The 24442-nt window shown below is 36.7% G+C and overlaps 2 protein-coding genes across 15 annotated transcripts in view; one reads left to right on the top strand and one right to left on the bottom strand.

Moving 5' to 3' along the window:
• CCDC146 (coiled-coil domain containing 146) overlaps window positions 1–4323 on the bottom strand; it is a 119266-nt gene extending 114943 nt beyond the window's left edge. For 3 of the 7 annotated variants that reach the window (XM_025449526.3, XM_025449529.3, XM_025449530.3), the window contains exon 1: window positions 3779–4005. The gene's annotated coding sequence lies outside the window, so the exon portion shown is untranslated. Of the gene's footprint in view, window positions 1–3778; window positions 4006–4183 lie in introns of those variants that run through there. The other 4 variants (XM_049096631.1, XM_049096632.1, XM_025449528.3 and 1 more) reach the window with 4 other exon arrangements.
• A 25-nt stretch (window positions 4324–4348) lies between these two features.
• Window positions 4349–24442, top strand: part of FAM185A (family with sequence similarity 185 member A) — a 78125-nt gene continuing 58031 nt past the window's right edge. For 7 of the 8 annotated variants that reach the window (XR_007403596.1, XM_049096648.1, XM_049096647.1 and 4 more), the window contains exons 1-4: window positions 4349–4772; window positions 8103–8215; window positions 14860–14952; window positions 20474–20612. Coding sequence is in view for 7 of the 8 variants with exons in the window: in XM_049096648.1 (XP_048952605.1) it covers window positions 4349–4772; window positions 8103–8215; window positions 14860–14952; window positions 20474–20612 (769 nt within the window). In the remaining variant the exon portion in view is untranslated. Of the gene's footprint in view, window positions 4773–5724; window positions 6260–8102; window positions 8216–14859; window positions 14953–20473; window positions 20613–24442 lie in introns of those variants that run through there. The other variant, XM_049096653.1, reaches the window with a different exon arrangement.

Here is a 24442-nt window from a genome sequence, read left to right as displayed (position 1 = left end):
AACAATATTAATTCTGAACCTATACATCACGAGCAGCATAGCCGCAAAATATAGAAAATGTAAGTGGAATTTCTATTCAATGCTACTACTATGTGGATGATTGAAAGGCTATTGCTACTTGTCAAAATGGAATTAAACATTAGCATAAGCAAGACTCTTGTCTAAAGTTAGCTTTTAAAATTTTTCTATTATGAATGAACTTTGGTTGCAATAAAGTACTATCTTAGATGCACACAGACACACAAATACATATTGCTTTAACATACAAAGTACTCGAAAATATGTGTATCATAGGCAACTTCTCAAGGTGTTTAGAGTGGGGAAATTTGATTGCATTATATAACAACCTTTTACTTGTACCTCATGGGCATAGAAACAAATAGCAGGTAGATTTCAAATGAGGCTACCTACATATTCATTAGATATCTTAGTACTGCCAGTTACTAGTTTAGATTATTGAATTTATTAAGATTTCATAACAAGAATAAAAGTCATAAGATAGATTGTAAAAGTTTATAATTGAGAAAGTTAGCAAATTCCTCGGGCTTCCCTCACTTAAACTGAATTCCAGAATTCTTTAAGTTACATTTTTCTGAAAACTCTCTCATGCCCTCTGCTGTCCATTTATTGAATATCAATTATTAAATAAAGTAAAATCTTCATGGGCATTTTTACATTTAGATAGGAAGACATCCTCCATCTATTTCATTATTTGAGTTAGTCTTAGGAAACAATATATTTTAAGAAGTGCTTTTAAAATGTTTAAATTATAGGGATGCCTGGGTGGCTCAGTGGTTGAGCATCTACCTTTGGCTCAGGTCCTGATCCCAGAGTCCTGGAATCAAGTCCCACATCCCCGCAGGGAGCTTGCTTCTCCCTCTGCCTATGTCTCTGCCTCTCTCTCTCTGTGTCTCTCATGAACAAATAAATAAAATCTTTTTTAAAAGGTTTAAATTATAAACGTAATATGTGTTTATTATTGAAAACACACAAAAAATGAAATGATTGGCATCCCAAGTGGGTGGGAGCAGTCTTGTGAAACTGAGCTCTTAACCTGTGGGATCTGACACTATTTGCAGGTAAATAGTGTCAGAATTAAGCTAAACTGCAGAACACCCCGCTGGTGTCTCAGAAAATTGCTTGTTGTGGAGAAAACCCCAGACATGTGGTAGCCAGAAGTGTCAGAAGAAGTATTAAAGTTATACTTATAACTTCTTATAAGTTATAAGAAGAACACTTATAAGTGTTTATAAGAGTTATAATGGTAGTAGTGTGAGAGCAAAGGAGAAACACACAGGAGAATTGGAGTTTTCCTTTACAATTATTTTATGGAAGAGTTCCCCTATCATTGAATTGTCTTCAAAATATAATTTTTAAATTGCTGCATAATATTCCAGATGTTTACTGATTTATATAACACCTACTATTTTGGGACATTTAAGTTGCCTAAGTAATTATATAATAAACAAAATTCCTTGAATGTAAGTTTTTTTTTAATATCCCTAATTTTATGCTTACATTAAATCTCCAAAAGTATAATTTCCAGGTCATGGTTTCACATATTTTTAAAGTGCTTTATGCATACTGCTGAATTGAACTCTGTAAAGTTTGTAATAACTTACACTGCCACCAGCAATATATATTCACGACTACAGGAATGTTTTTTTTTTTTTAAACTGAAGATGTAAAAATATCTTCCAAGTCAGCTTTAAGGGGAAAAAGTTACATATGATTCTCCATTCATTTGGTGAATAATCATTTTTCTTCAAAGGTGTCAGGAGGATCAAGGACCTTTTCAGTACAGTGGGAAGAGGGCCAGACCTTAATTGTTTAATCTTAATCTTTCTGAATTTGTTTCTTCATCTATAATGTGAGGATAATATTTGCCCTGATAAACTTAATGTTTTATAAGGATACTATAAGATGACACGATTTGAAAACTATAATATCATATAGATGGAAGGCAGTATTTTTATTAGTCATCATTGACATGTGGACAGATTTGATACATAAGTCATGTATCCAAAAAAAGTATTTTTAAAGTATCAATAACTTTTTAATATCCTATAATGTTATATCATTTTCTCCATTTTCAAACTCATATAATCAGAAAAGTAGTGTTTCAATTATCTTTATTTGAAATTTATTTCTTTCAAATAAATTTATTTGAAAATAATCAATGATTTTGCACATAGACAAGTATGGTTCAGTTGACAATTCCATGAACTTAGTTTGTTCCAGAAAACGAAATATTACCATAGAAACAAAATGATCTGCTAGGTATTCCTATATAACCTAAAAATATTTGGCATGTGTACACAAATGTTAGTGCATTCTCAACTTGCTTAAACCAATGCCCTTTTCAAATTTTTTAAAAATTATCCCCGTGGGTTTTCATTAAAATGACACTTTGAAGATCTGTCTGAATAATTATGACCAAATGAAACAAAGCCAAGGACAGAGCTAGTATTCAGTGGGAACACGGTGAACCTAAAAGCTAGCACCTATCATGAGCCTTCACTAAGAGGAAGAATAAGGAGGGAGAAAGAACTAGGAGGACAGAAAAGAAGAAAGGATAACTTGTGAAAGCACTGAATTTTAAAAAAGATAATGGCTAGCAGAGAACCCTGTGACCTGGGCCCATGTGGACTTTAGACCAGTTCATTAGTTCTTTAGTCCATCTCTCTATCACTATATCTCCCATAATTCCACTTATTGCACTTTTGCCATAGGCTTCAGTTTGTTTGTTTGTTTTTAAAGATTTATATATTTATATGGGGGGAGGGGCAGTGGGAGAGAATCTTTAAGCAGACTCCCTGATGAGTGGGGAGTAGAAGTGGGGCTTCATCCCAGGGCCCAGGAATGATGACCTAAGTGGAAACCAAGAGTTAGACGCTAAACCGACTGAGCGCCCCTGGGCACCCCAACAAGGGCTTCAGTTTTTTGACACTCAGTTTCGGCACTTGCATTTTATTCAATGTCACTGCAGTTTGTCTTTACTGAAGAACATAGGGAATACTTGGTAGGAAGAGAAAGGGGTACAGAAAGGGAGAGATATGCAGGGAAGCAGGAAATAAATCTCGTGGGGCTTTTTTTTTCCTTTATTAAATTGCCTGCAGAATAAAAGGTAAAAGAGATCTTAAAGAGTCATTTAGTACAATCCTTCTTCATCTTAAAACAGAAGCAGATTCAGGTGACCCAGATAAACCAATGATAGAGCCAGGAAAATAAGCAGTCTCATGCTCTTCCCATTGCACTGTGTTGACTCTTTTTTCCTTATTTTAGTTTTTTTTTTTTTCCTAAAACGGGGGGAGGGCGTCATTTGTAGCCAAAGAGATCAATGCTTCTGTCGACACAAGTTCTGATCTCTCAGATATTTCTTGGTTACTAAGAATCGATGCTCTCCCTAAAACAAAAATACAGTAATTTACACTGCAATTTTGCAGCCTGTGCATAGAGTTCACATCCATTACCTTATTTGATCTTTGCAAAAACTTTTTGAGGCAAAATAAGGGAAGTATTATTGACCTCATTTTAATAAAAAGAAATTAAAACGCTGAGACATCCAATGACTGGTTTAAGATCACTTAGGATCAGGAAGGAGGAAGGACTCTATTGCTATTTCTATACGAGGGCATTCCATTAAAAAAAAAACTACCAATCTGGTTTCTTATTTTCTTGCCCAGGGATTCACCACCCCAGGGTATCCCGCACTAGTTTAGTGAAGTTTAGATCTAACCACTCACTGGGGGTACTCTAGTTTGCATCCAGGTCTCACCTTTTGAAAGGTTTCTTACCCCTTAACTTGGTCCTGATCCTCCTTTAGGTTCCTGTTTTTCTCGGTAAATTAGGACCTCCCGCGTCTCACTCCAAAGGTCTACCCTGTCCAAAGCAGTCGCGTCCTTGGTAGCCATGGAAACCACGCAGTCCTGCCCACCGTGCTCCTTCCGCGCTTTCCATTGGCCAGTTGGATATCTGAGTAGCTCCTCCCCCCTCCTCCAATGGCTAGTGGGCACCTGCTCCCACTCCCCCTTCTGCCCTGCGCGTTGCCTCCTGGGATATGTAGTTTCTAAGCGGCCCGGAGCCCCACGACCTGTCTCCCCTTTAGAACTACCAATCCCATGCGCCTTTGCGAAAGGGGAGGACGCGGGCAGGGAGTCCAGGGGTCCGCGTGGATACTTACTGTCGGGGGCGGCGTGCGCGGCTGAGGGTTTAAACTGCCGACGGAAGTGAGCAGTCTTGCTTCGGCAAATCGCGAACGTCCGCCTTTCCGCCTTAAGGCGGGGCAGCGGCCGGGCGGCCCGGCCTGCGGCGGCGGCGGTTTGAGGGAGCGCGAGAGGGGCGCGCCATGTTCGCCCGGCGCCCTGGCTGCGGGCTCGGCGGCCTGCGGCTCACCCCGCTCGGAGTTGGGGCGCGCGGAGCCGGCCCGGCGCGGCCGCACGGCGGAGGCGGAGGCGAGCGGCCGCCGGGCTCCGAGCCCCCGCCCCCGCCAGGCCCCTCGCGCGGGAGCCTGAGGGCGTGGGCGCTGCGGGTGAGCCCGCTCGGCCGGCTGCGCGCGCGGCTGCCGTGCCACGTGACCGTGCGGCCGCTGGACCCGCTCGCCCACCCGGCCGGCGACCGCGTGCTGGTGGCGCTGCGCGCCGCGGAGGGCGGGGCGCGGGCCCCGGGCGGGCTGCGGCTGGAGCGCGGCGGGGCGCCGACGGAGGTGGCGGTCGTGCCGGACGCCCTCGACCCCGGGGCGTCCGTGGACGTGAGCGCGCCCCTGCAGTTTGGCAAGTGAGGGGGAGCAAACCGGGTTGGGGTCCCGGGACACAGCCCGAATCTGACCTCAGGCAGGTGTGCACTTTTTTTTTTTTTTTTAGATTTTATTTATTCATGAGAGAGAGAGGGGCAGAGACCCAGGCAGAGGGAGAAGCAGGCTCCATGCTGGGATCCCAACGTGGGACTCGATCCTGGGTCTCCAGGATCAGGCCCTGGGCTGAAGGTGCTAAACCGCTGAGCCACCCGGGCTGCCCAGTTGCGCGCTTCTTATCGCAGCTCCTGCTGCTGATGCGCGCTTCCTATCGCTCCCCCTGCAGCTCATGCGCGCTTCCTATGGCTCCCGCTGCAGCTGATGCGCGCTTCCTATCGCTCCCCCCTGCAGCTGATGGGCGCTTCCTATGGCTCCCTCTGCAGCTGATGCGCGCTTCCTATGGCTCCCTCTGCAGCTGATGCGCGCTTCCTATGGCTCCCCCTGCAGCTGATGCGCGCTTCCTATCGCTCCCTCTGCTGCTGTTGCGCGCTTCCTATCCCTCCCTCTGCACCTGATGCGCGCTTCCTATCGCTCCCCCTGCAGCTGATGCGCGCTTCCTATGGCTCCCCCTGCAGCTGATGCGCGCTTCCTATGGCTCCCCCTGCAGCTGATGCGCGCTTCCTATCGCTCCCCCTGCAGCTGATGCGCGCTTCCTATGGCTCCCCCTGCAGCTGATGCGCGCTTCCTATCGCTCCCTCTGCTGCTGTTGCGCGCTTCCTATCCCTCCCTCTGCACCTGATGCGCGCTTCCTATCGCTCCCCCTGCAGCTGATGCGCGCTTCCTATGGCTCCCCCTGCAGCTGATGCGCGCTTCCTATCGCTCCCTCTGCTGCTGTTGCGCGCTTCCTATCCCTCCCACTGCCCCTGATGCGCGCTTCCAATCGCTCACCCCTGCAGCTCATGCGCGCTTCCTATCGCTCCCTCTGCAACTGACTCCCTGGCCTAACTCAGTTGCCTCCGCCCACAGAGCTTGCCTCTTTTTTTCTGTTCTGCTTTGCGTGGCCTGGTGAAAGGCAGACACCAGGTTCCCAGTTACAGACGATTTATAGATACACGGGAAGTGTCGTCTGGGATCCTCTAAGTCACCTATTCTCGGAACCCTTGTGTCCTTCTTTGGCACATCGTTCCTGTTTTTCTACCCTGGTTTCTAAACCGCTGGGCCACTCGGGCTGCGCTGTTTTTCTGTGCTTGCACTTTGTCAATGGCAGACTGGTCTGCTTTCCAGGGTTGAGGCGTGCTGACCGCCCCTTCCGTGGCAGGTCGGCCGCCCCACATCTCCCCTTGCCCTCCAGCCTGCGCTCTTCCCTAGGACGTGACACTTCTACCTCGGACCAGGTGCTGGGTTTCACGTAGGCTCCTAGCTTCTTACTGATCTGTTTTAAGTTCTCCGTTGAGTAGCGGTGTTTGGAATACAAAAACAGGAAAACTGCCTTGGAGGCGTCATTCGCAGTGCCTGCAATGCTTTTAGGTATTCGGGTTCCATGATACTTAACCAAATGCAAGCCATTGTGTACGCATTTTCCTAGTAAAGTCACCCCAGGCTCCCCTTCCCGGGACTGAAGGGTGATACTGATGATGATGATGGTCATAGCACCTGACACTTAGAATCCTTTCTAATCCTTAGGATTGCACCGTACAGTAGTTACTGTTATTAGCACCGTTTTACATAAGGAAATTGAGATACAGCAAGTGTCATAAAGTAAGCATTTATTGTGGGTGAACGAATCCGTGCCCTCACGACACGGATTCTCGGGTAAGTCAAAAAAGATGTGTGTTCTCTCTCGGATATAAAGTGATGGAAAATTGAACTGATTGGAGTCTTCTCAACCGCTATGCTTTACTGCTTCCCAGCTTCTGTAAACTAGCCTAGGAGTAAAGGATCCTGGGCAGCCCGGGTGGCTCAGCGGTTTAGCGCCGCCTTCCTCCCGGGGTGTGATCTTGGGGACCCAGGATTGAGTCCCGCGTCGGGCTCCCTGCATGGAGCCTGCTTCTCTCTCTGCCTGTGTCTCTGCCTCCCTCCCTCTCTCTGTTTCTCTGTTTGTGTCTCTAATTAAATAAAGTCTTAAAAAAAAAAAAAAAAGAAGAAGATCCTGCCCTCACAATGTACCAGTCTGGGGTAGGGAGGAAGGTTTGCCAGTATGTTTATTTATCATAATAAAAAATGCACTGAGTATTGAAACAGAGTAAGCAAGGTTTTACAGTAACAAAGATAGAAATGGAACTATCTGTGCTGCTGGTCTCAAACCTCATTATTTGCGATTCCTCTTTTTAGAGCCAGAATCCCATTTCCAATTTACTGCCTCTAGATTTTTATTAAGCTTCTCAAATCAACATAATTCCATTTTCTTCATACATATTTGTTCCTCCAGTTTGTTTATACCTGTTTCTGTGAGTTGAGTAGAAGTATCATTATTGTCACTCAGTGTCTAGCCTCAACTTCTCTACCCATCTCGTGGGGATCAAGGATATTTAGAATATGTTTTCTTCTCTCCATGTCTATCAGCGCTGCCTTGGATCAAGGCTGTGTTGTGACACTACTTAACTGGGTAAAATTTATTAGTTACATTTGCATCCACGTAACCATGGGGTAAAATTGTTGGTTTATGTATTTTAGATTATTGCAAAATTATCATGTATTTTTAGATTATTATTGTATTCTGGATTATTTTAGATTATGTATTTAGATTATTGCTATTTTTAAAACCTTTATAGAGACTGCAATATATAAAACTGTCGAAATGTATTTTTATGTCCCAACCATTAAAATTGATGTGTTAAGCCTCAGTAGTTTGTGTGTGAGGCAACAAACAGATCTATACCACTCCTACAATTTGCTTTTAATTTATACGAAGTATGGGAACAAATCTTTAAATCATCGTGAAAATAAGAGAGAAGAGGCTCCAATTTACCATAATGACTTTTTAGCTTGCTGTATTCTTACTTGAACCTGTGTGTGTGTGTGTGTGTGTGTGTGTGTGTGTACACTTTATCAGTGGGGAAGAGGTTTCCGTGATCTTTCCCAGGAATGTCTGTTGTAATTGGAACCTCTACCCTCATTTATTTTTCTATGTTACTTTCTCTCTTTAGATGATATAGGTCAACTGGAATAATGCTTTATTTCTAAAAACCATAAAAGGGCACTACATTTGTCCTTTTGCTGTGGTGGAGACCCCTGAGGTGCTGACAACTATGGTGTCTCCAGAGTTCAATAACATAAACATAACAGAAAAGACAGATTTCTAGGGGGTACTAAAATGCTTTGGAGCTCATTAGCCATAGTACTAATTTGTTTTCTCTTTTTTAATTTCTAGATCTGAATATCAAGGCATCAGGGTCTGGTTGTGTAGAAGTCCAAAATATTGAGTGTGATAATTATTGCAGAATTGAAACTGAGCAGGGGACTGCCATCTTACAGTCTGTTAAGGTATGAACATTTTTCTAAAAGTCTTTCAGTATTATTTTAAAAAACCTTAAACTTTGAGCTGCAGTATCGAACTAGTGCTATTCGGAGTATCATGTATTGAGAATATTGAATACTATTTATTTATGTCTCAGTTCTGGCAAAAATTTTGTTTTGAAATCAGTTCTGCTCTGAAAGTACAGAAGTTGTAGCAACTTTCAAGATTTTCCTCATTTTTCCTTTAGATTTCATTTGAAAATGTACAGTGAAACTAAAAATACATTCTTACTATTCTTAGATCTTATTAACTTAAAGAAATTTTAGTTTTAACAAATGGTTTTCTTCCATTTATTAAAGAGTAAGGGAAGTCTTTAAGCACTCTAAATATGCTTCAAATATTAGTTGCATTTTTAATGTACCAGGTAGCTCATTACTTAAGGATTAAGTAGGTATTTTTGCTAAACAAATAATTCATCTTGTTTTATAATAACACTTTTATGTTTAATTCTTAAAATTAGATTAATCTCAGCTCTAAATGATTTCAAATATGTCTCTGGTAGGTTCTGGTTTATCATTAGTACTGGTACTTATGTATTTTTTACACTTGTATATTCAAAACACAATACTTTTGTGAACTTTGATGGCATATAATTTTGCTGAAGAGAAGTTTCATAATTGCTTTGCTTCATAATTACAAAACACTTTCATTTTTAGATTCATGAACACTAATTAGAATGATTAATTTGATGCATTTAAGATTTTTGGGTTTGATTTGTATTTCTCTGATGGCAAGTGATGCAGAGCATTTTCTCATGTGCTTGTTGGAATATAAAAAATAGTGAAAGGGAATAAAGGGAAAAGGAGAGAAAATGAGTGGGAAATATCAGTGAGGTTGACAGCACATGAGAGACTCCTAACTGGTAAACAAACAAGGGGTGGTGGAAAGGGAGGTGGGCGGGGGGAACTGGGTGATGGGCACTGGGGGGGCACTTGATGGAATGAGCACTGGGTGTTATGCTGTATGTTGGCAAATTGAACTCCATTAAAAAAAAATACCAAAAAAATTTTTTTTAATTTAAAAAAATAGAATTTTTTATGTCATTTGTTTATTTCTTTTATTTACACACCTGCCTTTAGTATCTGTCCACATGTGAACCATTTCAAATAAATTTAATTGCACAAATATAAAAGATTAAAGAATACTATATATCCTTTTAGCAAAATGAGATGGTTCAGGTTCTTGTTGTAAAAGATACACAACGAAGTCTTCATGTTGAGTAACTAACTGGATAATAATATTCATAGTTCCTTTGTGCCTTTAGAAATCTACTGTTGACTCATCAATGCTTGATGTTCAGAAAATTCATCTGGAATATTGTCTTCTGAAATCTTGGTATCTTATATTTTCAGTTTCACAATCAAAATTAGAAGCTAGATGGCACAAACAAAGGATATTTGGGATTGGAAGAATTAATATTATTATTAAGATAGCCTTACTACCCAAAGCAATCTATGGATTTAGTGCAATCCCTATCAAAATGCCGGTAGCTTTTGTCACAGAACTAGAATAAATAAATCTAAAATTTGTATGGAACCACAAAAGACCTTGAATAGTCCAGTAATCTTGAGAAAGAAGAACAAAGATGGAGGTGTCACAATCCCAGATTTCAAGACACACTACAAAGCTATAGTAATCAAAACAGGTACAAAACTGGCACGAAAATAGATATATAGATCAATGGATAGAGCCCAGAAATAAACCCACACCTATATGGTCAATTAATCTATGGCAAAAGAGGCAAGAATATACAATAGGGAAAAGATAGTTTTTTTCAATAAATGGTGCTGGGAAAATTGAACAGCTACTTGCAAAAGAATAAAACTGGACCACTTTCTTGTATCATAGACAAAAATAAACCAAAAATGGATTAAAGACCTAAATGTGAGACCTGAAACCATAAAACTCCTAGAAGAAAACATAGGAAATAATCTCTTAGACATAGCATTAGCAACAGATTTATGGATATGTCTCCTCAGATAAGGGAAATAAAAACAAAAACAAAAAACTATAGGGACTATACCAAAATGAAAAAGTTTTGCACAGCAAAGGAAACCATGAATAAAACCCTTTTTTTTTTTTTTTAAGAATGCGGAGTATTATATTTTTAAACTTCCAAATTTGAAAACAAAACAGCCTAGGTTAAATAATGTAGTTTTCCAAAGCTGAATGTGCTCATTTGGAGCTCAGTTTCTCTGCCTGCAGTACAAAACCAACTTCCTAAAACTCATAGGCAGGAGCAGTACTGTTGTGATGATCTGTGATTGCGTGAACTGATCAATCTCAGTTGGTAACATTCCTTTTTTTTTTTTTTCTTGGCAAAGGTTTAAAAATTTTTAGAATAGATGCATTTTTCTAGTCTTACACAGACAATTTCATTCCAAATGTCTCCTGTAAACACCTTCTAATTAATCTTAATGAGCTCACTCATGTTGATGTGATCAGGTACAAGGAACTTGATTTTATCCAGGACAGGAAATTCACCCTTGTACTGTTCTAGTGAATGTGAGAAGATATTTGTGAATGATATATTTGCTAAGGGGTTAATATAAAAAATATTTAAAGAACTTACATAATTCAATACCTAAAAAACAAAAAATCCAATGGAAAAATGGGCAGAGGACCTGAATGGACATTTTTCCAAAGAAATCGCATAGCCAACAGATACATGAAAAGATGCTCCACATTGCTAATTATCAGAGAAATGCAAATCAAAACCATAATTAGATATCACTTCACACTAGTCAGAATGGCTAGTATCAAAAAGACAAGAAATAAGTCTTTGCAAGGTTGTGGAAAAAATGGAAACCCTCGTGCTCTTGGTGCAACTGCTGTGGAAAACAGTATGGACATTTCTCAGAAAAATAAAAATAGAAATCCCATATGATCCAGTGATTGCTTTACTGCGTATCTACCCAAAGAAAGCAAAAACACTAAGAAAGATATATGCACCCCTATGTTTGTTGTGACATTATTAATAATAGCCAAGAGATCCTGCCATTTGTGGTAACATAGATGATCCTAGAGGGTATTATGCTAAGTGAAATAAGTCAGAGAAAGACAAATGCCATATGATTTCACTCATCTGTAGAATTTAAGAAACTAAACAAGCAAAGAGAAACAAAAAAAGAAACCAAGAAACAGATACTTAAAGAGAGTAAACTGATGGTTACTAGAGGGGAGGTAGGTGGGGAGGGGATGGATGGAATAGGTGATAGAGATTAGAGTACACTTATCATGAGCACTGAGTAATGAATAGGTTATTGGATCACTATACTATATAACTGAAACTAATATAAAACTATATGTTAACTACCCTGAAATTAAAATTTAAGACTTAATATATTACCATTAAAAAATTGATAGTTCTGTGGGCACTGTTCAAATATAAATGTGCTCAAAATAATCACAATTAAAAGAGCTACAGATTTTTTAAAATTTAAAATTAAAAAATCGAAGCTCCTATCCTAATGTTAGTCTCTTTGCTTTTATCTTTTGATTCATCTGATAATTCTGAGAGATCTTTTTTGGTCATTTTTCTTCCTCCTGCCATTATGGACATAAAACAAAAAAAAAAAATGGTTTCTCAATCTTAGCACTATTGATATTTTAGGCCAGATAATTCTTTGTTATCATGGGCTGACCTGTGCCCTCTAGGATGTTTTGCAGCATCCCTGGCCTCTACCTACTAAATACAAGTAGCACACTCCTCAGTTTTATGACAATGAAAAATATCTCAACATTGCCACATGTTCTCTGGGGGGACAAAATCACCTTTAGTTGAGAACTACCATTCAGGGCAAGTCCTTCATTTCTTCTGTTGTATTATCATTTATTAAGCATGGTTGAGAATAATTGATGGATAATGATGAAATAATTCCTAGGATAATGAAATAGCAAAATATCATAAGATATGAAAAGTAAGAATACTAAGAACCCATAAAATATTTTAGATTTATAAGAGTCCAGTATTCTGATTATAGTAATTTTTTTAAGATAGAATGTGTTTTATTCTATTTTTTTTAAGTGAGTAAATTCTCTGTTTGTTCTTTGGAAGACCTCTAAGAAAGAATACAAATCATCAAGTCCTTAAAATAGTTTAAAAAAATATTCAAGAGCTAAAATTGGGTCCAATGGAGCTAAAATTGGGTCCAGTGGATCCTAATGGTATACCAAAGATCAAGAGAATTATTCTTAAGATCTTAGGATATAACTGACTTAAATTCACAAATGGGAAGCACTTTGTGAAAGATCTTGTTTAATTTTTAAATGTACAATATTATCTCAAATTAATGATTGCCTATTAATATGTTTCTCTTCCACTCATTTTAAGGACGTAAGTATATTTGATCTGTTTGATAAAATGTTTATAGCAATAATAATAGCTGTTGTTTTCTGGGTCTTTTTTGTATTGGGAAACTTAACTAAACCTTCATTTAACCCGTGAATTATAATATCTCCCTTTTATCAAGGAAGAAACTCAGGCACCAAGAGATTGAGGGATCTCATTTAGGTTCATATAGCTAACAAATTAAGCTGAGATTTGAATTTTAGTCTTTCTAATTTCCAAGCACATGTTCTTTCCACCTTTCTTTACTGTTGAGTAAAATATATGGCAATACTACATTTATTCTGCACTCTTAGAGAACAAGTAAGTAAATTTTTAGACAACAGGTACATAACTCATGGGAGGCCACACCTTTGCGTTTTTTAAAAATGCAATACAGTAGCTTATACTGAATTGGTTCTGATTTATTTATTTATTTTATATATTTTTAAACATTTTATAATCTGTAATTTTTTAGAGTTATATTAGTTTTAAATTATAACAGCAGCTCTTAATATGTTTGAGTCTTAGCTCTCATTGAAGATGATTATCTCCTTAGAAAAAGATGTACATATATGAAATTTTGTTTAGTTTCATAAGTTTCATAGACTCTCTAGAAATTCACGTAAGCTTGATTTAAAGTAACATTTGTTTTGGAGGTACTCTTTTCAAAAGTTTATCAATTATTTGATGAACACTATTAAATGCAGTTTGACTTCAGACTCATGTCTCTGTGGGCATGAAGTCTACCACTGTAATATAAATAAACTTATTAAGAATGATTTACTTTGTCCTTTTCACTAAATTTTTTGAAATTCATTCCTGGGCTTTTTTATCTAAGGTTTTTCTATTTTTCCCTTTGCGTAAAGCAACCAGAAGGTATATTGTTGTTTTGAATTTAATTTTTCCCTACAGTTTAGACACTTCTCTGCTTTTGCTGGTCTGGTTGTTGGTGAGTGTGCTTTTGCTATTTTTCTTCCTCAGCTATTTACCTATTCCTTTTTTTTCTTTTTTAATAATTATGACAGAACTGAAAATGTAAGTAATGGTTAAGGTAAAGCACACTACTCCAAAAAATAGACCAAATATCTAGTGGCTCACATACAGCTATAGTTTATTTCTCTCTGGTGTCCAAGTGTGGCGGTGGCTCTTCTATTTAGTGATTCTAGGTTCTTTCCATCTTCTGGCTTTGCTATCTCTTATAGTCTTACTGTAATTTGCACTTGTCTGGTGGAAGGGACAGAGTACAAAGAAGGCATACCAACTCTTCTTAAAAGCACCAGTCTTGAAATTGCCAGAGCATTTCCACTTAACATTCTGTTGGCAAGAACTTAGCAACCCCTTAAAATAATAGAAGCTGGAAAATGTCATCTCTTCATGGGCCCAGCTATGTTGCTATTACTTTGGGGGGAAAGATGATTTTTGTAGACCTATGGTAGTTTTGTCAATAGTTGCCAGGTGTGAAATCAAATCTTTCTCTCCTTCCCCAACCCCCACAGCCCCTCACTGGTCCACACCCTTTTTTTTTTTTTTTGACAGAGGAGGCTAACAGTGACTGTTATGTATATGAGTTTGAGATATTTTCTTTCTTTTTTTTGAGCTTGAGATATTTTCACCTACAGTTCCATTTTCTGGGGTGTGTTATGTTAGAAAGTTTAATAATCAGTGGGCTGTTACCCGAAGTATGAATATATCCTTCTTCAGAAGACTGGCCATCAACGTGGGTTTTGAAATCATACGGAGCTTGATTCTGTTTGTTTATATTTTGTTGTTTTCTATCACCTGATAAAGTTAACCTTTCTGATTCTTGAATTTCTTCCTCTAAAAAATGGGGAAAATATAGCACCTATTTCTGAGTTGTTGTCAAGATTAAATAAGTCATGTAAAGTAGTGAATACCATATTTGGTACAAAGAAAATGTCAAGTAATGTTAACTATTACTGTTATTAATAATGATGAACAATAATTGTTACCTTCCTTATCATTTATGTTTAGTTAGCCAGTCACAGTGATTTTATATTCCCAAGCCCTTTTTCATTGAAGCTACTGGAATACCCATGTATCTTCTTTTTCTCTAATGAGTACAGATGACTTATTTAATCCCTTTAATGGCAATTGACATTCTTCCCTGGTTGATGTTATTATTCCAAACAGTGTGTTTCTATTTTATTCTTGGTTCCTTTTGCTGGTTTATTATTTAAAAAGAAATGTATAAACTGTTGGAAATTTTTTTATTAGTCTAAATCAAATTTATTCTTTTTCTCTGTATTTTTTGTCTTTCAGAGTAAAAAATTACATGTTCAAACAAAAGGAGGCAAAGTGATCTGTCTGGGAACAGTTTATGGAAATATAGATATTCATGCATCAGATAAAAGTGTAAGATTGAAACCTTTTTTATTTAGCAATTATTTTGTATCTAGTTGGCTCACACAGCTTGTAGGTAGATTCTATAAAACTTGTAGCATAACTTTCTTTTTTAATGCATTTTCATTCATTAGTAAATTCAGATTTGAAATTGAAGTGATTAAGTATTACACAACTTAAGTTTTAGTTTATGATTTAATACTTTTGACAGTTATTTAGTTCTTTATTTGGAATTGATAACATCTTTAAGTACTAAATGTTTATTTAATTCAAGTTCAGAAGGAGTGTTTATGATCATGGATTAAAACTGGTCATTAAGTAATACTGCCATGATTAAGATTAAAATTTTTTTATGTACTAGATTTATTTGAGCATTTTCCCAAGACTTGTTTACTCTTCCTTTAGACAGTTGAAGGTTGAATTTCAAAACTCAACTTTCTTAGTATTTGCCACAAGATGGCACCATTAGATAGCATTAGTGTTCTCCAAAAACTTATCCGTAGGGATTTGGGTTGTTATGAGATAGTTTGTATTTTTTTAACTTTTGTCACTTTCTGTGATTTAGCATAATTTTAAGAATATAGGTATAATTTTGAAGTATAAATTGTCACAGTTTTTTCAACATTATGGATAATGTTGTAAATCTTTGAGAAACGGGCTGGCTCCCTTACAGGAAGCCTGTGTCTGCCTATGTCTGCCTATGTCTGCCTATGTTTCTGCCTCTCTCTCTCTGTATCTCTCATGAACAAATAAATAAAATCTTAAAAATATATATATCTGAGAATGATCTAGTTCACCTTTTATTTTACACAGTTTGCAAGAATCTTTCGTTATAAATTTAAATTCTCTACCCAGCTTTATTCGCAGGTAATTGGTGAGGATGAATTATAAGTATATCTTGTTGGTACGTTATTTTTGGCGTAATTAAAGTAGATTATAACAGTAACTGTTTCTACTATTGTCACTTTTATTTTCTATCACCTTTGTCTTAGAACCTGTAGGAGACTGTTAAAGCCCAAACATTGAAGTTTATCCCTTATCTTAAGATAGAAAAGTATTGAAAGATACTGCCTGTCCCACTTGGCAGCTCTTTTAAGATGGCATTTAATTTCATCCCTTGGATTGCTGTGGTCTTAGAAGTACAAAAGGGAAATTTTGTAGAACTTTGTAGCTCCTTCAAACCCTGTCCTTTAAATGTTAATTGAAATGAACTAAGTTACCAGAATATTACATATTGACGTTCAAATAAAAGTATCAAAGGAAAATTTAAATCATTTCTTAATTATTTGCTATTTTGAACATTTTAGCCACTGTGTCCACTCATTAGCTATTTATTTGTTCCAACTTCTGTGGTTTATTGAACATTCATTTATTCTTTTGTTTTTAAAAAAAGATTTTATTTATTCATGAGAGACACAGAAAGAGAGGCAGAAACACAGGCAGAGAGAGGAGAAGCAGGCTCCATGCAAGGAGCCTGACGCGGAACTCGATCCCGGGAATTCGGGATCAGGCCCTAAGCCGAAGGCAGATGCTCAACTGCTGAGCCACCCAAGGATCCCTATTCCTACTTTGTATTGTACTATTTTATTTCTTGCCTGATTGAGTTTTGTGTTTTATTAAAAAATTAGTCTAGATAATTCTTTTTATTTATATTATAAAGTGTTAATATTTAAAATTTCTAAGTTTGTAGGGTTTTATATAAAATGCTTATGATACATGTTAACTCTTAATATACAACTGTCTCAGTGGTATGCTATCGATATTTGAGAGAGAGCATAGTGAATTGGTTAAGAGCACAGAATTGAGAACCAGACTGAGTTCAAACCCGGGCTCAGCCACTTAAACTTTTTAACTTCATACAAATTACTTAACCTCTATGTGTCTTAGTTTTCTGGAAAATGGAATAAGAGTAATGGACTTAACTCAGAGGGTTATGAGGATTAAGTCACTTAATACAGATTAAGTACTTAAAACAATGTCTGGCACATAGTTAACCTAACATGGTGTTTACTATAATGATGATGATGAAGGTAAATGAAACACAAGAAGGATAACCTGATGAGTCCTAGATATACCAGTTAACTTTACTGAGACCTGTTCCATTAGTCATAAAATAGAGATATTATTTGTTTTTCCTACTCAACAAGATTGTGAGAATCAAATGAGTACTGTAAACATTTAACAGCATTTTTAATATGTCATTTTAAACAGAGTGGCTGTTTTTAAATATTATCATTAATTTTAGTATCCTAAGTTTAGTACAGAGAAGATAGAAATTCATTTCTTCTAATGGTTGGATGAATTGGTGACGTAGTTGTCAGTTGACCTCTCTTAGTTTGGGCTACAAAGTCACAGTGCTTCCTTAAAGTTTGATTTTCATTATATGTAATGTTAATTTATAACAACTAAACTTATGAAAAATTTTTCTTATGTAGAAAAGAAAATTAATTTATAGCAATATCTCTGTCAAGAAGGTATTAATTTTTGGATGTACTTTTTTTTTTTTGGATGTACTTTTGTATCTTTCTTTAATTAGCTACTTCTGTTAATAAGCAAGCTATACAGCTTAATCCAAAGAGTCTATTTATGACTTTTTGTTCCATTAGCATTAATAACTATATGCAAGAGCTTCAACATTTTGCTATAAACTATGGTGTCCTAGCTTTAATTATTGTAGTTAGTATCTGATATAGTGCATTATATGTGGTCCTCAGGGAATTTTGAATTTCATTTCTTTGAAATTAATTTTATGTAATGATTGGTTAAAATAACTGTATTATTGTAGTGGGGAAGGTGTTGTATTTTCACTTGCTTTCTTTTGCTTTGGTGTGACAGGAGGGTATTTTTCTATAAGGAAAAATATTTAGTGTTTTTTTTAATAAATTTTTATTTATTTATGATAGTCACATAGAGAGAGAGAGAGGCAGAGACACAGGCAGAGGGAGAAGCAGGCTCCATGCACCAGGAGCCCGACGTGGGATTCGATCCCGGGTCTTCAGGATCGGGCCCTGGGCCAAAGGCAGGCGCCAAACCACTGCACCACCCAGGGATCCCCAATATTTAGTGTTTAATGAACAAAATAAATCCTTGACCGTTTCCAGATACTCCTAAGAAGTCTCTTAAAGGCTTTATTTGGTTGTAGGGAGACTCTAATCAAAAGTGCTCCTTTGCCAATTTAATTAAGTTTCAAATATTTCAATATTTATCTTTTTTTTAATCCCCTAAACCAGTCTGATTATCTATAAAAAGCTAGAGTTGTCTGCTTAATGGAAATACTTGGTGAGTTTGAAACCATGCATAAAGCAACTTTCATGAAAAAACTTTGTAAGGTAAAGGACAATTTTTTTCAGGAATTTGTGCTCGCTTCAGCAGCACATATACTAAAATTTTTTTCAGGAATTTTACATCTGTACTATAACACTGAGGAATACAAAACATTTGTATTCTCACAAATCTGAATGAATGTAGGGTAAAGTATCTTTTTTTGACTGAGTTATTGAAACTAGATTTAAAATAAAAATTCCTATGAATCCATAATCAGTTTAAAAGAAACTATAGATAAGCAATTAGGTATATATTATGTACTTAATAAAAGTTAAAGAAGAAAGTTATGTACTTCAAATCCAGAGGACAAATCATTCTAGTTTCCTTCCCAGTGGAACCTCTGAGTGCTTTCCTTTTTCTTTTTTGTACTTCCAAATTTTAATATTCTTGAAACTCAGTTCTTATTGAATTGATGATTTCATTATATGTATGTTAATTTATAACAACTAAACTTATGAAAAATTTTTCTTATGTAGAAAATAAAATTATAGCAATATCTCTGTCAAGAAGGTATTTATTTTTGGATGTACTTTTGTATCTTTCTTTAATTAGCTACTTCTGTTAATAAGCAAGCTATACAGCTTAATCCAAAGAGTCTATTTATGACTTTTTGTTCCATTAGCATTAATAATGTTCTTATTAGATAGTATTTTGAATTTCTAACATTTTTTGAAGCATATATTAGGAACGAATGACACTGGTGTTGTGTTGATGATGTATTGAAAAACAAGGGCAGCCCAGGTGGCTCAGTGGTTTAGGGCTGCTTTCAGCCCAGGGCATGATCCTGGAAACCAGGGATCGAGTCCCGCATCAGGCTTCTCTCTTTCTGTGTTCTCATGAATGAGTAAATAAAATCTTTAAAATAAAAAGAAAAAGGAAAACAATGATCTTTCTTTAAATACCTTAGTGTAATACTGGAATTTATCCTGGGCAAAACTGTAGCATGCCTTCCTGGTGACTCGATTTTTATGTCAACAATTTTATATTAACATTCACTTGATGCTTATAAAACATATTTAAAATTTGATAGAGATTATTTGGAGTCCTTAACTAGATATCTTCGTTTTACATTGTGCTCAACATTGGAAACAAATTCATGCTAAATTTTGTTAGGAAAGCTTAGGGATAAATACAAAATTCTTTCCATTTTTTAAAAATAGAAATAGAAATCTATTTTGTTATTAGATTTTAAATGGAAAATTGTAGAAATAATAGTGTATTCACTACATTAATAGATGATAGGAGAAAATCATGATAGTCCAATAAAATCAAAGATTACTAAAAATTAAAAACCCATTTATAATTTCAACAGCAACAACAAAAAAAACAAATTTCAAATAGAAGGGACATGATACAAAGGATCTAAACAAGCATCTTACTCAATGAGGTTGCTATATTGTAAGATTTCCCTATGAGAACAGGAGTATGATTAGGTTGCTTACTAACTCATTGCTTTTGTTCATTATTGAATTGGAGGCCTGAGCCAGATAGGCAGGGCAGAGCAGGGAAAAATAGTATTAATATAAGGATAGGAAAGGAAGTAATGAAACTATCACTTGTAGGCAATATGGTTATGTATGTAGAAAAACTTCCTTAAATTCAGGGAAATGATTAGGATTAGTAAGTGAGTTTCATGAAGTTGTTGGATTTAAGACCAAATACAAAAGCCAATTAAAGTAAAATGAAGTTTAAAAAAAGATTTCTTTTATAATAGCATTTAGAAAATATCAAATAGAAATAAACTTAAGGGGATCCCTGGGTGGCACAGCGGTTTGGCCCAGGCAATCCTGGAGACCCGGGATCGAACCCCACGTCGGGCTCCCGGTGCATGGAGCTTGCTTCTCCCTCTGCCTATGTCTCTGCCTCTCTCTCTCTCTGTCTCTGTGACTATCATAAATAAATAAAAAAATTTAAAAAAAAAAGAAACTTAACAGCTGAAGAACTTTATATAGAATATAAAACATTATTAAGAGAAATTAAAGAAGCTCTAAATAAAAAAGGAATTTAATGAGTCTATTCCATATACCATAGAGAATATACTGTTGCTCACAATATTGTAATTAAAGCCAGGGAATCAAAATCAGTAAAGTGATTATGTACTGGGTAGTAACTTTTTATGTAGTTGTCCACTAACTCTGTAGGTACAATTTTGGCTTTTTACCAGTCTTTGTTTTATAACGAAATAATTTTGAGTTTTTCCTCTTAATAGACTGTGACCATAGATAAACTGCAAGGAAGTACTGTTAATATATCTACTGAAGATGGTTTGCTGGAAGCCAAATATCTTTATACAGAATCATCATTTCTGTCTTCTACTGCTGGAGATATTACATTAGGAAGTGTTCATGGTAAGATGAAAGAGGCCTAATATATCTCAGACTCCACATAACAAATTTTAAGAGGTGACTCTTGTTTCTCTGTAGACAAAGAATCTGCCACTAGGAACTGGCCGTAGCTAATGGCCTACTAATCTTTTTTTTTTTTTTTAAGACTTTATTTATTTATTCATAGACACAGAGAGAGAGGCAGAGACACAGGCAGAGGGAGAAGCAGGCTCCACACAGGGAGCCCAATGTGGGACTCAATCCCAGGTCTCCAGGATCACACCCTGGGCTGCAGGCGGCGCCAAACCACTGCACCACCAGGGCTACCCACTAATCATCTTTTTAAAATAATTAATTAATGGCCTAATAATTATCTTTTTAAATAATTAATGGCCTACTAATCATCTTTTTAAAAAAAACATAAAATGACTTATAAGCTATTCAATTTTATTTTGGCAAGAAAATAAATACTATTCTGTTATATTTGAAAGTAATAGTAATTGTGATTTTTATTGCATTTCCTTATTTATTTTTTGCTTAGCTATGCCTTGAATAGTTCTGGTAATTTGTAACTCTTCATATTTTAAAAATGACTTTTATGTAGCATTGCATTTTTGTTAATGACAGTGAAAAGACTGTACATAATATTTTGAGTACCTTTTAGTAGAAAAGCAATACCCAGAGCAATACTCCAGGATCACACCCTGAGCCGAAGGCGGAAGTTCAACCACTAAGCCCCCCAGCCGTCCCTAAATCCATTAATGTTTAATTTCTTTTGCTTTAAGTTAGATATTTATTGAACTTGGGGGGCACCTGGGTGGCTCAGTGGTTGAGTGTCTGCCTTTGCCTCAGGACATGATCCTGGGGTCCTGGGATTGAGTCCCACATCAGGCTCCCCACAGGGAGGCTGCTTATCCCTCTGTCTGTGTCTCTGCCTCTCTGTGTCTCTCATGAATATATAAATGAAATCTTAAAAAAGAAGTTTGTTATAGTTTGCTATTAATAATTTAATAGTATTAATAACATACATGATAGTAAACAGATGCACCTTTTTGAGGCAATCATCAAAAAAACTCTAGGCTCTTATATTGATTATTTAAAGTGCTGAAATGGAAACAATTGCTAGGGATAAAAGAGTTTGTTCCTTATCCTTTGTTAACGCCTTTTGTATTTACTGACCTTTAATCTGAAGTCTGATACCTTTTCTTGGGTGGTTTAAATTTGGGTCAGACCTAGATCCTCTTTGGGCTGTACTCTCAAGTTGGATTTCTTGAAAGCAGACTCTGAAATGGAAATTAGAGTGCAGCACATTTATTAGGGAGGCGTCTTGGGACCAAAGCCATGCAGAGGAAGGAAGCCCAATTTCCACTAGAGAAGTTGGACTGTGATGCATCCTCAGTACCCCAGGGGAGAGCTCTGAAGCTAGGATTGTCCTCAGAATTGTCTCAAGTTGAGGTGAGGAAAGCTAGATCTTTATATACCCATCATTAGATAGATGCAAAATGTTGTAGGAAGAAGTATGATCTTGGGCCAAGACGGCTCTTTTCAGCTAAGGCAATTCCATAAGAGGGCTGACAGCTGAGGGCTGTCTGCCAGCAGCACTCCAATCAGCTAGGAAAGTAAGCCCTCAGGTATGGAGGAGTTCTGGATGATGAATTACAGCATTCACTGCAGTTATATTTATTGATTCATTTAACACAATATTGAATACCTACTATGTGGTATTTTCAGATACCAAGGATACCTAGTTGGGCAAGAGATGACCCCTATCCTTTAAGAACTTGCAGTCTTTATTATTTGTAATACTAGTACAGCAATGAGAAGTAAGAGAAGGGAAAATTTGATACAGTCACCACTGTTGAAAAGCTTCCATGTTATTTAACCCTGCTTTCCCCATCTGATCCTTGGCCCACACTCCACTTTGGCTTTTCAGTGGTGGTAAATTTGTGAGAGAGATAAAAGGAACCCTTCTCATTTCTTCATCACACCAGTGCCTGCCACTTTTTAACCACCCTTTAGATAAGCCTATTTCTTCCCTCTACCATGCCAATCTTATCTCCATCCTTGTCCTAAGGGTGTCCTAATGGCATCCTTATCATTATATGGACATGCTACTGGAGTTTGGAGCGTGGAGGTGGGATGGGTACATAAAAATAAGCAATGTTCAAAAAAAAAAAAAAAAGCAATGTTCTAGCCCTAGTAGGTGAGAAGATCAGAGTCATGGCTAGTGAGAAGACCCTGTGTTTTAGATATGGGGATTTTAATAGGGAGAGATATCTTCCAAGGATCATCCCAAATTGGAACTCTGAATATATATTGCAGTGAATTCTTTGTTCTAAATGGGGATGGTCATATAACTAATAAATTATATTTTGGCTATATTTAAACAAGCTGGCTTGTTTATGGGAAAATGTGTTGCTACCTCTAAACCTGACTTACAGAAAAAGATTTAGGAAATATATACATTCTAAGACCTGCCTGTCCAGGATTTATTTAGTTTGGCTTCCTTTCTTTCCTTAAGCAAAACTTAAGCTTATTTTTTTTTCCCCAAGTAGATTTAAAAAAATTTTTTTCAAATAGATTTTTTAAAACTCAGCATACAGATGTTATAAAAAGCCCTTTTTTTTTTTAACCACAGGTATGATGACAATATCTGTCTTTTTTGATAGATTTACCAAGTATATGAGTTTGGAGATTTTGATGTCAGTGGGTAGGTGGATGGCTTGAAAGCAAACATGTATTGAGGGCTTAGGTGGGCCAGACCCTTTGACTTAATGGACAATTGGCTGTTTACCAATTGAAGAAAACAAAACTTAGAAATGTCTGATTGTTTGTTGTCAATTACAAGTTAATGTAAGAGCAAGGATATGATCCAGGTTTCTTGACCTTCTAGATGTTTTTAAACAATGTTCAAACAAATCTGTGTAATAGCCATGGTGAATCCAAATACCATCATTGCTTTGAGGGCTTCCTGGCATGCTCTAGAGATGTTTTCTGTAGGCAGACAGTGCTACAACACAGATGGACTGCTTCAGCTATGTTCTATATTGTAAACTCCAGTTTCAGTAACATTTGTTATGCCTTACAACATCTGGCAAAAAAGTTGATGTTCTTCTGTACAGTGTTCAGGTTCAGCTTGGCTCCATGGAGATGGAGATATTTAGGCATTCAGTTCATTCCATAAAAGTGCTGCTGCTATCTTCAATGTATGGTTTCTAAGGGTTCTATGAAAGGAAGAGTGAGCATGAAATTTATCTTGTCTGTATTTTCTATTTGTTCATATACCCTGATGACAAACCAATACCCAACGTGCTTAGAGTACTGATGCCCAGTAAAAGGGATAATGAAAGCAGTAATATATCTTTTCTAACTGCTAAATTGACTCCTTTGTGTAGAGAAGAAAAAAATCTATCCTAAATGTGTTTCCAAATGGAATTTTTAAATATAGTCAACCATATTTTTTCTAGGTAAAAAAATGAGTAAGTTACTTGACTAGTAATATTTACTATTTGTAAGGTTGGTTGACTCATATCTATTATGTACGTGTACCTTCTACTATAAAAGAAACTGGTTTATTTATTGATCCAACAAATATTCCCTGCTGTTCTGGACTGACAATCTAGTAGAGAATAGGTAGTTGGATAGTTTGTGTTTAGGTATAAAATTTTGTGACAGTTTACTCTTTTGATTTCCTTCTAAATTATCAAAAATTATAGAGTCTATGTGAATTATATTTTATTATATTCTATTTGAATATTATTTTACAAGAATTCTATTAATGTATATGTAAGATATACATATAATTATATATATTCTACTAAATATGTTTTTAAAATATAAATATATGTAGTCTC

This window comes from Canis lupus, chromosome 18 (genome assembly GCF_003254725.2).
Source record: "Canis lupus dingo isolate Sandy chromosome 18, ASM325472v2, whole genome shotgun sequence".
NCBI lineage: Eukaryota > Metazoa > Chordata > Mammalia > Carnivora > Canidae > Canis > Canis lupus.
This window is presented reverse-complemented; position numbering and strand designations above follow the sequence as displayed.